The 13686-nt window shown below is 32.4% G+C and overlaps 1 protein-coding gene across 5 annotated transcripts in view; it reads right to left on the bottom strand.

The window, feature by feature from the left end:
- LOC149905955 (NAD(+) hydrolase sarm1-like) overlaps positions 1–13686 on the bottom strand; it is a 54534-nt gene that overhangs the window by 17529 nt on the left and 23319 nt on the right. For 2 of the 5 annotated variants that reach the window (XM_090105419.1, XM_090105420.1), the window contains one exon: positions 4474–4530. The exons of 1 other annotated variant lie outside the window; for it this stretch is intronic. In XM_090105419.1, coding sequence (XP_089961545.1) covers positions 4474–4530 — 57 coding nt within the window. Of the gene's footprint in view, positions 1–4473; positions 4531–8667; positions 9123–13686 lie in introns of those variants that run through there. 2 more of the 5 variants (XM_090105422.1, XM_090105423.1) reach the window with 2 other exon arrangements.

The following is a 13686-nucleotide window of genomic DNA, read 5'->3' as shown; positions in this document are numbered from 1 at the left end:
TGTCCTTTGTGCAACTTGTGATACCGTATTTAGTTTTACCAAAGGCTATAATTTATTTATAAACCCAATAGTTAACATGGTAGAGTTTCTGTCTTGCCTGAAAATGTCTCAGGACTATCTTGCTAATATTATATACCTACTCTAGTAAGGGCAGGACTCAGGACAGATTGAATTTAATTTTTAGTTTTATAGGATTGATTGCGTTACGCTGGCCTTATAAAGTTGCTTATTTACTGATTTTCTCTAAATTAATTTTTAAAAATTTGTAACCTTTTAAGTCTTCACTATGGAGTAAGGACGAATTCGTAAAATAATTTGTTTTAATTATTATTCGTGAAGGTGGTTATATTCTATCTTCCTAGAAGAATAAAACTCAGATCTAATCCTTTTCTTTTTTTAGATGTGACAATAGAGATATGGTAATTTATTCACTTTTCTCAAGAAGATACGCTTGGACCATACTTTCACAAAACATAAGTAACCTTGTGGTCATCATAAATTATAGACATAAAAATAGTCATGAGGCACTTTAGCGTTCATATTTTAATAAGCTGTGCCCCGTGGTTTTACCCGCATTTCTCAGCTCCTAATGGTCTTAGCGTAGCCTGTGTTATTGCGTGAAGGACTAACAAACAAATAAACAAACTTTCGCATCTCAGGAACTACTGGTCAGATTTGAAAAAGATAGCCCATTTAGCGAGGAAGCAATGCGGGTAAAACAGCAGGGCACATCTAGTTTATAATATTAGTAGAATATGTATGATTTGTGCATCAGTCAAATACGGCCCTGTTAATACTGCTCTACATTTGTTACGGCATGGTTTATATTGAAGCAGATTTGCATTTACAAAACAATATTCATGAGTAATGCAGTGTTATTCATATTTATGGGTTTTCCAACTTGTGGTTACTGGATTTTGTAGAAATTATTCAAAAACAAAACCTTGTTACTTTAAAGTTTAAAGCATCACTTGATTTTCAATTAATCTACTTTGTTGTATATAACACTTTCGTAGAAAGGAGTCAGCTGTAAGTTAAATGATAGATACAATATGATTTTACATGCTTTTCAATATTCATAAGCCATAATTAAAACCTACACGTGCGCTAAAGGTATAATTTCATTCACCTTTAATAGTTTAAACTTTAAATATATAATGATGAAATTATATGAATATTTAATATGTACATACATATTATGTTGCATATTATATTTAAAATATAACAATGTTAATACTCGAATTCTACTGAAAACTTAATTCATCATCAAACATGCGACAGAAAAGTCAATACAATAAAAAATTTAAAACTACATACCTACGTGTAAGCAAATAAATATGTAGAGCGATGATAATATCCTACACATCCATACTATATAATATTATAAATGCGAAAGTAACTCTGTCTGTCTGTCTATTACTCAATCACGCCTAAACTACTGAACCAATTTTCATGAAATTTGGTATGAAGATATTTTGATACCCGAGAAAGGACATAGGCTACTTTTTATCCCGGGAAAATGACGCAATCCCAGAAATCCCACGGGAACGGTAACTATGCGGGTTTTTCTTTGACTGCGCGGGCGAAGCCGCGGGCGGAAACCTAGTTTGTAATAATACTAATTATTTAGCGAACATACGACAAGGGCTAAGAAACCGTACGTAAACATTTATATTGAAATGAGATTGACCTTTTACAATAATATTTTAATCTTGAGTACTGTTACGTGTGAGTCACAATATGCAATGAACAGTTTTTACTCATTTCACGTATGACTAAACTGCATGAGTTATTTCATTCACTAGCGAAGTAGACCAGTGACCAATGTTTACAAGCAACATTTATATTTTTAAGCTTTACAAATATAAAATGTTTCATTCATTTCTTAGATAAGATTGCACGGAAATCCAGGAAATCAATAACAAAAAATTATATTGTATAACTGAGTGAAAAAGAAACGAGTGATAGAATTTAAAAGCAATTGGGTTTGAATGTAAAAATGTTAATTACATAAATAGTCTTCAGAATTAATAGACTACAGGCCCGTGTTGAAAAAATTATGGGTCATTTGACCCACCACCTGACCTATCTAGAATGATATAAGAGCATAAAATAATAAGATTCAGCACTATGACGTCACTTGTAAGCTGTCCACCTGAGTGCAGATGAGAATTCGAAGGTTCAGGTAGAGATTTTCTCCCCTTGTCTCCATGATTTTTGTACGGCGTTGCGGAATAATTGATTAAAAGTAGTATAGAAATAGTATGACACAGATGCCGTACAAAATCAAATGACCAAATTTACCCCGGCAACTGTCGAAAAATAAAAATAAATTCCGACTTTGTGGACCACCATTTTTGTACGGCATCTGTGTCATACTATTTCTATACTGCTTTACGCCATTATTCCGCAACGCCGTACAAAAATCATGGAGACAAGGGGAGAAAATCTCTACCTGAACTTTCGAATTCTCACCTGCACTCAGGTGGACAGCTTACGAGTGACGTCATAGTGCTGAATCTTATTATTTTATGCTCTTATATCATTCTAGATAGGTCAGGTGGTGGGTCAAATGACCCATAATTTTTTCAACATGGGCCTGTAGTCTATAATAGTTTTGTAACCTTTTTCAGTAAATTTCAAGACATTCCGATTAGTGAATTCTTAATCTTAAAAAGTACTTTTTTAAAATACTTAAAGAATGTATTTGTTACGCTTGAATTATCAGGTATGATTCATCACTCATTCAAGAGGCGGTTAATCGTCAAAGTATAAGGCAAGGCGCATAACATAGAACACATTTTACCTGCCGATGCGTATGCGCAGGCCACATAGCCTATGAGTCAGCCCACGCATCCTGTTCCACCTTTGTGGAACTTTCACGAATTTCGTCAAAATTATTGCAACGGACTTTTAAATGTTATCATATCTACATTAAAGTCTTAACGCATATATGTACTAAGATTTACTCAAAGTTCATTAATTTAAAACAGAAAGGTACATTTAAAATTTCATTTCATGTAAAATATGAAGGACTTTCTATTAAAGTAGATAATTCAATTTAGTATGTACATTAGTGTTATATTTTAATCACCAGTAGTTTTTGTAATCGTGTTAAGGATAAAACACCTATACAGTAAACACTAACATTATTACTGCGATAGTACTAATTAGTATTTAAGTCATTAAATTGTTTATTGGCTTTCATAAATATTAATTGCATATTTATACTATGAAATTGTATAAACCTGACGCATTCTTTGAAGATTGGTAAAATTACTATTATTAACTAATGTTGAGTCACAAGTCACAACTGATTCACATACCAAATACCTACATACATTTGCATAATCTTCATTTTAAATTATAACGTAAAAACTATGGATGAAATCATTCGGAAATTATTTTAAACAAGAAAATTCTTAAATTCACGCACCTAAGTGTTTGTATGTTTAGATTTTTGACCGAATTAGGAAAATAATATTACGTTAGCTGAAATACCTAGTTATTTTTTAAGATATAGATTTCCTTCATAAGTGCAATCTTGAACTGTACAAAGTACGTTCAAATGCCAACAATAAGACGAAATAATAAGCAATCAAACCGAAGCAATATATTTTAATAAATTAACTCAAAATAAAAGAATAATTATTAAGTTGTTAATTGTGATAAAATCAATTCTTGAATACTTCTTTATTCACCATCTATTCCGGAAGACTTTGAGGCTAGAGTTAATGAAGGCAGTCCTATCATAAAACAATTTACAGAGCCTTAAAACAAAGGCTTCCCGGAAGACGAGAATTAGCTTTGATTAGTGTCCGGATGTTCGTATCTGGTGTTATTTATAATCTTTGTAAGATGTGGATTAAAAATAAACCATGTTTACTCTTCTATCATCAGAGTCTGTTCAAATGAGTAAGTCCAATTAACCGACTTCCAAAAACGGTACGTTCTCGGTCACCTATTTTTTATTTGTTTGCAGAATTCAGAGCTTTCTCGTCGAGTTTTCATGAGTCATTTATGTTTCGTAAATAATGCTTTAAATGTTGCATTGAGCATCGAAGCACATATTACTAAATAGGTACTAACTACTACTACTAATTGCAACTAAAATTTGTCGTTATTTTATTGTCATAAACATCGCATCATTACATTAACTCCTATAACTTTAGAGATATAGATTAGATGATAGATTCATTTGTAGCCTGAAGGTGTACCTGCATACATCTACATTTTTATACGTATTAAAAAATAAATGGCATACCTACATGGAACAGTTCTAATAATATTGGATATTATAATAGGTATAAAAAAACGATAACAAAGGAATGTAGGCGTGGATATTAAGCGGTTGTGCAAAAAGAAGATACAATACAATCTGAATGTAAATAAAAGCAATTTACAAGCAAAAAAATTTCAATTTTAAAAGGTTTCATTTATTTCCCGCCACCTAAATCATGCAAGGTGACATACCCATCGTGCAGACTTTGTGCTTTTATCTGGTGACAGCAGAGATTCTTCAGAACGTACCTGTTACAAAAAAGAAAATCGAAATTATAGCACATCAAATATTATGTATGTTAAGAATACATCACATAATATTGATGTAAGACGAATACATAATATTGGAAGACGAACTTTTAGCTGTGGAATTTTTTCCATTGGGTTCTTATGTTAATAACTAATTAATAATTATTTACTATTAAAGAATATAATTACGGTTTTTTAACCATTTGTACTATTGATTGACGTTGATTAAAACAATTAAATTTCTCATATAATTGCTGATTACCTGTATATAAAGGTGATTCATCAATGTTTATGAATGACTGACTCATAGTTCGTTTACCCTTTTGTTTGTATTTTGTCATGTGTCACAGATTTATCATAGGTATCTTATATCACGAGAAAGAACGATTACATAAATTAATTTAAATGCATTGAAATACCATAAAAAGCCTGCATTCGAAATAGCAGTAGGATTAGGATACTTGTATGGTGATAAATCATAAAGTGCATTCAAAGCAACCATTATCAGTTGCGGTCAAGACAAATCTAAATAGAGATATTAAGACAAAGCTGAATGGGTCGGCCAGTGATTGCCGGTTGTTATCATCAGCAGTGGGCTGAAGATAAAGCGATTTAAATCGTCAACGTCCAATAATTTGAATTCAGTGCGAGCAATTTAATTCAGCTTAAGACGTCGCGTGGGCACATTGCATTGCAGCTCATAAGTGCGTTATAAAACTCGATAAACGACGCGCCAGTAGGCGGCCGGAAGAGTCAACCGCTGAGTGTTAGTGGACTTCCTACTTAGACGGCTTGCTATTCGACGGAAACGCTATTTTTGGCGCCCACTGTTGTTTCCTCTGAGGAAAGTTCATTAAAGTGTATAATTTCAAACTTTGTTAAAAAAATTTAAGATGTGCTTTCATTCAAGCTTTTGATTCATGTATTATTATTTATTTAGATTGCAGACATTCCTGTGAGTTCATTTTTGCTATTGGTATATCATAATTTTGTTTCTAAAATTGTTGCAAAAAACATGATTCAATAAAGTTGAATTATAACAATGATTACATAACATAACTTTTTGGAGGGTCGTAAAATGGCTTCCGAAAATAAAAAGTTGCACAAAGGAATCCGGGAACATTCCAAACTGCATTCTTCACTCCTTCAATGCACTTTAACGTTCCCACCGATGAGTACCGTTGGAATGTGGAGAATGTATTGGTCACCCTTTTAAAGGAAATCCCAATATTGTACCCGGGGTTTTAAAATATATTTTCGGAGCTATTTGGAGCATTTAGCGCTGACTTATTCAAATTGTAAAATGGGTTTTCCTGGCAACAAATAGTATATGTCGTAACTCGTAAGTATCACTTGCATTTAAACACAGTATTCAAAGTTCATTATTAACGTAACCTCTACCTAAAATACTTTTCGCGACCAATTAAAGTGTTGTTAGTAAAAATCATACAACTGGTTAGTTTCTTGATAAAAACAATAACGTGGAATTTGCTGTCGTTATTTTTATAGGAAGTGGCAATTCATTATTAATGATTTATTTAAATTTACCTTGACCTATCTTAGCGCCAGGAGTTAAATGATATCTAAATTAAAATCGTTGATATGAAGGGGCGAAGATTTATGGCGTAACAATCTTGATCGTAGTAATTTGAAGTTGCTCCCCTAAAGTTGCCTTGGTCTTGTTTTATAATGGTTTGTTTTAATTGTTAGTGTGAATTTTAAAATTGAATTTCGCTTAGTAGTTAAAAAGTTGAATATTCTCAATGTAGAGACAGTTTTATAGTCTTAGAAAAAAGCCAAGGATGCGTTATTGCATGGGTGATTGTTTCATGATCTATCAAGCACCTTGGAATTTACCGATTTGTTGATATCCAAGTATGACGATAGAATTTGGTATGGATTAATTTTAGCCGCTTGGAGATAAACTATCTCGGTTTCCTACGGTTATTTTTTATAAAATAAAACATTATTTAGGTAATAGTGTATGTTAATTAAATAATGATAAGAAAGTCGGAATTTATAGGAAGAGAGCATTATATGAGGTCACGTATGAAGAATGTGAATGACTAACTGTAGATAATCGAAAATAAAGATTCAATGATATATAAATAAAGATTTAAAAACAGAAAAACACATATTCAACGTCATGTTATCTACCAGTTCGATACTTCAAAATACTTATGTCGAAACTTTATCTAATCGACATTATTTATAAAATTTTATGAATTTCCATTAAACTTTGGAAATGTACTACAATCACCAAGGAAATCAAAATAATAATAATATGCATGATAACTAATACATAACAATATAGGTAGGTATGTCTGGCGTGAGCGGTTCGTTTGTATTTGTATTGTTTACAAAATGTGGCAGCTTTATCCTTAAACATCGTTCCACGAGCAGTTTAAAATTGCAAGCAGTTAAATTATTGTTACCATGTTGTTTTTAGGGCATGCAGAGGCTTGTTATCAAGACCGCGGGCATATCAAAGGGAATTTCATGTGGAACGATTTAAATTCTTGCAATTATCATATCAAGGTTTAAATTCCCTCGTTTTAATGTGTGCCCAGATGCAGCGGATATACCCTTTAACCTGTGTACGAGCTGAAGAAATCTCGCCTTTAAATTTATGATATTTGGTTCAGTCTCCGTATAATCGCGCATTTTGCAATGTTTGTAGGTCATTCATATATCTACAGTCTACACGTAGGTACAGCTTGCATTGCAGTGGACCTTGTATAAACCATATTAAACAAATAAGTATAGCGCATGTGAATTAAAAAGAGAAGTTGAAATGTGTTCTTTTGTAGTTTAACTAACTACCTACAGCTACGCAAGGAATGGAACCAGAAATATCTGGATGCGAATGGACAAAGTTTTGAAGTGAAACATCTTTATCGGGGTTGGAAAAAAATTTGTGTAACATTTTTTCGTTACGTGTGACATTTTTCCGTTACGCGCCATCTTTGATTCGACGTACTTCTGTAAAGTTGCATATAGTAAATTATTTTTTGAAAAATAAAGTCTTAAAGTAGTTTCACTTCTTACGTGTGTACACTAGTACGCGCACTTATTTTTTTTACTGTACATCTAAATGTTACTTTGCTTTATAGGAGAACAATATATCAAAAAGGCCTTGATATATCGGAATTAGGACTACATGTAGCAAATTATTGCGTCGCCATGCCCTTTTTCCATGCAGTTTTCAACAGATTGAACGCTGAGACGTCTGCAGGCTGTAATATCCGGATGGAATTAGGTTAAAGGGCAATCAAAATAATTCCTTTTTGTTTGCACAATTCGGTCAGATTGTACCTACCTACGTAGGTACCTTAGGTTTCAAGTGAAATGTGAATGCAAACTTTTATCACTACACTAATTGTGTTGTTCTTTATTAATATTTATGAAATTATCCAGATATGTTTTGTATGTGCATTAATTTATTAATTTTAATCGGCATTTTGCCATAAAAATCTATTGTGGTTCATTATATTTACCGCCTTTGGTATTTGATTCCTTTTTAGTATCATAAGCGGATAATTTATTGCTTCATAGAAAAATAAACGAGTTCCTTCATATTATGGATTTAATAAAAACTTTGTTTATTACTCGAATTACTTACTTAATAACTACGATAAAGGATGTGAAAATAAATATATTAAAATCTATTATTAAAAGGAAAGAGGCCCTGTGCTCGGCATACGTAATCAATTTTATTCTAAATATTAGATGTAGGCACATGTAGGTATGTACCTATATGTGGTTTAATAATGTACTTAGGTACCTACCTATCTATGAGGCGATTTAATGATACATATATACCTAGGTAGGTACTCGGTTACTGATATTTATAGTTTTTTTTTTGGTGTGATTATAAAACTAGGCATGTCTTAAATGACTGTGTTTAACAAAAATATAATTTCTGTAGACACCTAGGTACCTACATTATTATTGTAAATTCCCATTTGTGTTTAGAAAACATAATAAAGTTTGATGTTTTTGCTTACTAATTATTATTTATACCTAGGTAATAGAAAAGCAATGTGTTGGTTAAAGAAAACTGGATACTTTGTTTCTACAACCATATTTTATTGAAAAACATTGAATGTAGCTACTCCAAGTAGGTACTTCTCTTACCTTCTTTGGAAAGAAAATTTTCGGTTTTCCGGTATACGTGGTATATGAAGCCATATTTTCGATTTTCGTGACAACCATAATTTGATAAAACACTTATTTCGCTACGAATAAACACTGGATGACACGGTAAATGTTACGGGTTTCGAGAATTTTCGGCGGTCACGTGTAAACTCGTGGTGAATTTAAACTATCATTAAGATTTCATTGTCACTGTTTATGGACAAAATCACCACGTTATTTCTGTTTATTTTCCCGCAATAAATGTGTTGAGACGTTATGAGTCCACGTCACCGTCGTTGAAATTACGTCTTTTTCGATATCATTTATATCATACACTCTCGTTTCGTCACAATATATTACAAAATAATGATAATTTATTATATTCATTCAACTTAAGTCACATTTTAAAAACGACGCGGATGCATACGATGCTTAATACGTAACACCACGCATAAGCTTCGGTTCAAACTGAATTTTCGTCTGCCTCAACTGTTGCTTTTTATCAATTCAGGGGAACGTCCCCCTGCGCATGTCCCGTCTCTTTCACTCCTTCCATTCATTAGACAACGAAAAAGTGACAGCATTATTTACGCACTTCATCCGCAATACATATAAACGAGTAAAGATAATGAAATATAATACTAAGTACATACGTATAATACGCATGTGTGTATTTATTATTACTTTGTGTCTTGACTCTTGAGAGCCATAATATAACAACTTTGCCCTGTTCAGTACTTATTTGGATCGAATGTAATTATTACAATAAATAAAAAATACGCAATTGTCATAAAATTAAATTAAATTAACAATTTAATTTAAAACAACTCTTCTCTATACATATATATATTTTACTTCTACGCGAACGCGATTAGAGAGTTAAGTGGGTACCTAGGTATATCTCTTTATCTCTAGCGTGTTTAGTCTAAACTCTAAAGGTTATTTTTAAAGTACATACCTAGTTTCCTGGCAGTAGTTTAAATAATACTAGTTACACAACTTTACAATAATATAGAGAATAGAGTGATTTTATAAAATAATAAGAATAACCTCAATAAAGATTATTGAATTGTATAAGTAGGTACAGTATGAAATGAAGCTTACATTTCTTTGTTTAGTCCCATTCAAATATGGAAGCGATTAATTCATACAGCCAAGAATGGAGGCCCCATATAAAACCATAAGTTATAAATTATTGTTTTTTTTTGTCGGTACCTCGGATCACTGCAAGCATGTCCAAAATACGAAAATCAAGTTTCCAAAAACACTAACATTAAAATTCCTTTTTATCATTCAACAGTTTGATATCGCTGACTTTGCTGATGTAGGAATGTGAATTTATTTTGTTACTAGATTTCCGCCCGCGGCTTCGCCCGCGTTTTCAAAGGAAAACCCGCATAGTTCCCGTTCCCGTGGGATTTCCGGGATAAAACCTATCCTATGTGTTAATCCAAGTTACCCTCTATATGTGTGCTAAATTTCATTGTAATCGGTTCAGTAGTTTTTACGTGAAAGAGTAACAAACATCCATACATCCATACATCCATACATCCATACATCCATACATCCATACATCCTTACAAACTTTCGCCTTTATAATAGTATTAAGATAAGATCTGTACCTTAAAGTTTGCAACTCTACCTTAAATGCAAACAATATTATTATTTTAGCCTTTAGGTCTATATTCTGAAATACTCTTCTATAAACTAGACTATTTATATCAACTATGTGATATTAATATTACATGAATTGGTAATTTCAAATTAAAGAAAAAATGAAAATTATAATAGGTACATCGCAAACCATAAAATTAAAGAACATTAGAAATAACATTAGAATTACGCCTATTACCTATATCTAGAATATTCCAGTCGGCTTACTCAAAAGTCGATAAAATGGTCATAATAAAGCGCCATTTTAACGCAGAAATAGAAAGCATTGACACAGCGACACAGCGGCGTCGTCTGCCATCTCATGGTATACGTGGCTTCTGGCGACCCTGGTTTGGCGCCTTTTGCACTATTTTCAGATCCTTTGACTCAATGTCTTCATCATCACTGGGATTTTAAACTAGTAATTGACTTATTTGAATGAATTTACTGCAATTGTGTTTCATTTTTAAAGTGTCGTCAATTTATTGTGAAAATATATATATCAAGAGTTCATGTGTTATCATTTTAGGACACTAAATTCTTTAGAGATATAGTTTTTCCAAATGATTAGTAAAACATAAAATTATTAGTTTTTATTCTACAATATAACGGAGGGAGTTTTGGGGTTCGACTCATCAGATTCGTTGTAGACTCTACCTTAAAATTATATTATACTTACGTAACTACATAATATCCTTGATCGTTGTAAAAAAAATAACTTTTGTACATCATACGTATCGTTGGTAAGTGCAAAATTACATTTATGAGTAAAATCGTAAAATCAAGTGATTTAAATGTAAAATCAAGGAAAACATACCTCAGGAAACATTTTAATCGTATTAACTTTAGTTGAATACTTAGCACAAAACGAATTTCCACGTATACAAGAAGTCACAGTTTTCTTCATTTTCATGATTCACAAAACACAAACACCTTACACCGTTTAATTAGTCACTTGTATACGTCTGTATCAAATAGTAGTTATATTAATTCTGTTGTTAAGTGAAAAGAAAATAAATCCGTGTTCTTTTTTACACAATTCAGCTGTTTTTATTGAGCGACCGATATAATTTACAATTCCGCGATTTGTTGATTATTATGCAATCAAAATTAGTACAAGATTCGCCTCGTTCATCACGTATTTACATTGACGTTATTAAGATTTAATGAAAATGTAGGACACTTTCTATATTAAAGTCTGATTTTAGTTTAAAATAAAATTATTACATGACTCCTTTTTCAGCTAATGCAAGGACTATGTTGCAGAAATGCTTGTTTAAATATACATATTCATTTATTAATGATAATAATAAATATTCAATTTAATTTTCATCGGTCCTATAATCGTCCCTTAAGTTCAAAGATAGAGTCTATCATGGCTCTATATCAATGTTAACAACGTTATTTAAATAGCGTTAAAATTTTGCGGTGATATTTTTCATCAGCTATTGTAGAAATGGTAGACCGAAAGATAATGATATTAAATATTTGGTCATTTGTACCAGTATGGCGATTCTTCAGGAGTCTAATTACGTAATGGTAAAAATGAAAATGATAGCGCTGGTTTCGGCGCGGCGCGGCGGCTCAATCCAGTGGGAGTTTATCGTATTTGTCGGATAAATAACGAAAGTAGAGTGGAGAAAAAATTCTATTATTTTCTGATTGTCGATAGCTATGAGAGGGCGGTAGCGTAATGCCATACTTCTCTTCAGTGTGACTTACAGCCTACAGGTCGCCATAAATTTTATATTTTTGTTTAACAATTTCTTCAACCCTAAAAAAGTTGGCAACATCTCAGAGCAAAATAAGTAAGTGTAATTTATGACCGAAACCGAGGTTGCATATACAATAATAAGCTATAGTTTTATGTAGGTAGGTACCTACTATCTAATATAGAGTTATCAAGACTGACAATAGAAGGCCCTTAAATATGGTCACCCATAATTGATACCCAGCAATTATCAGAAACATTTATATGTATAGTAACCCGTATTATATTTCACTATCTCATGCTTATAGTAAACGTTCATGGAATTAGATTTTCATACAAGCATTTTAAATAAGATCCGGTCAATGCACTTGCGGCACCCACTTCATACGATTTGTTTTTACGTGCGATTTTGACATCACAATAAAATGCTGTTATGCAGTTTTGTGTACTTTTATATGACACGTATTGTTATTAGACGAGCCCACTTAATTTAAGTGCTTAAAATTAAATTAAATGACGCAGTCAATCATAAAAAAATGCATTGTCGCATGTTCGCAAACTATTTATTGCTTATTTTATAAAATTCAACTTAATATGAAAAAATACAATAATTTAAATTTTAATTACACTTGTAAGTTTGAAGAATTTTATTGTCAAAAGCTTATCACCTCAGCTCTTTCAATAAAAATAATACAATGCAAATAGAAATAACATACATTTTCAACACGTGCTAGATATCAATTCTCATTAAAAATCACGTATGTTTTGTATTCTACAAAAAGATGTATCAAACAATTGCTACCAAATGCAAATCATGTATCGCTGACCAAGAGAAATTGGATATTTCGCCGAGACAACAGACGCGTGGGAAGCTACACAAAAAACGAACATCGTGAGGTAAATATTAAATTAAATATTCTAACTAACATGTACATTAGGATTTAGGTGTTTCATTTTTTGGAGCTCAAAAAGATAGCGACATTCCTACTACTGTTATGAATTATGTTGAATCTGCACGCATGACAGCTATGAGCTATGTTTAACCCTTAGCAGGTATCGTGGGTCAAATTTGACCCAGAAGCGAACATTTTCGGTTATAATTCTTTTAATATTTATGCAACGACTGTGCGCTTCTACGTATTCTCAGTGCGTCGCTAGCTGCGGCGGGGGGTGGAAGTGCAGCGCTGGGACTATCTTAGGAGCGGAGGTAAGTAGCTGTCTGGGTCACGTTTGACCCACGACACCAAATAAGTAACTTTTTTCACTGAGTATAATTACGTACTTTTTTTGTTTTAGTGTTTATTGGTACTACAATGGAGGCTTTTTGAACGACAGACAAATCGAGGAGTTGATATAGACGACTTAAGTGATTATTTGGAATCGGAAAATGAAAGGACACCAAATATAACCCAACTTTGTGACGACGAAATCATCGACGACGATCGAGACAGTCCCTAACCTGTTAGTTGCTCAGAAGACAGTATTTTGGAGTCCTAAGTTCTGACGACAGTGAAAACGAAGAGGAGAGTACAATAATAAGAGAAAATACGAGAGATGAGAGCGAAGAAGATGAGGATGATGGTTGATGGTAGAAGTCATTTTGGTTTTGGTTGTCATTTTTTTTATTTTATGCTGATCTCAGAAGTAATTTATTT

The sequence above is a fragment of the Colias eurytheme genome, chromosome 9 (assembly GCF_061535395.1).
Source record: "Colias eurytheme isolate Ceu_HAF_F1 chromosome 9, ilColEury1 Martin Lab GWU primary, whole genome shotgun sequence".
Classification (NCBI taxonomy): Eukaryota; Metazoa; Arthropoda; class Insecta; order Lepidoptera; family Pieridae; genus Colias; species Colias eurytheme.
The sequence above is the reverse complement of the archived record's forward strand: the minus strand, read 5'-3'. Positions and strand labels throughout refer to the sequence as shown.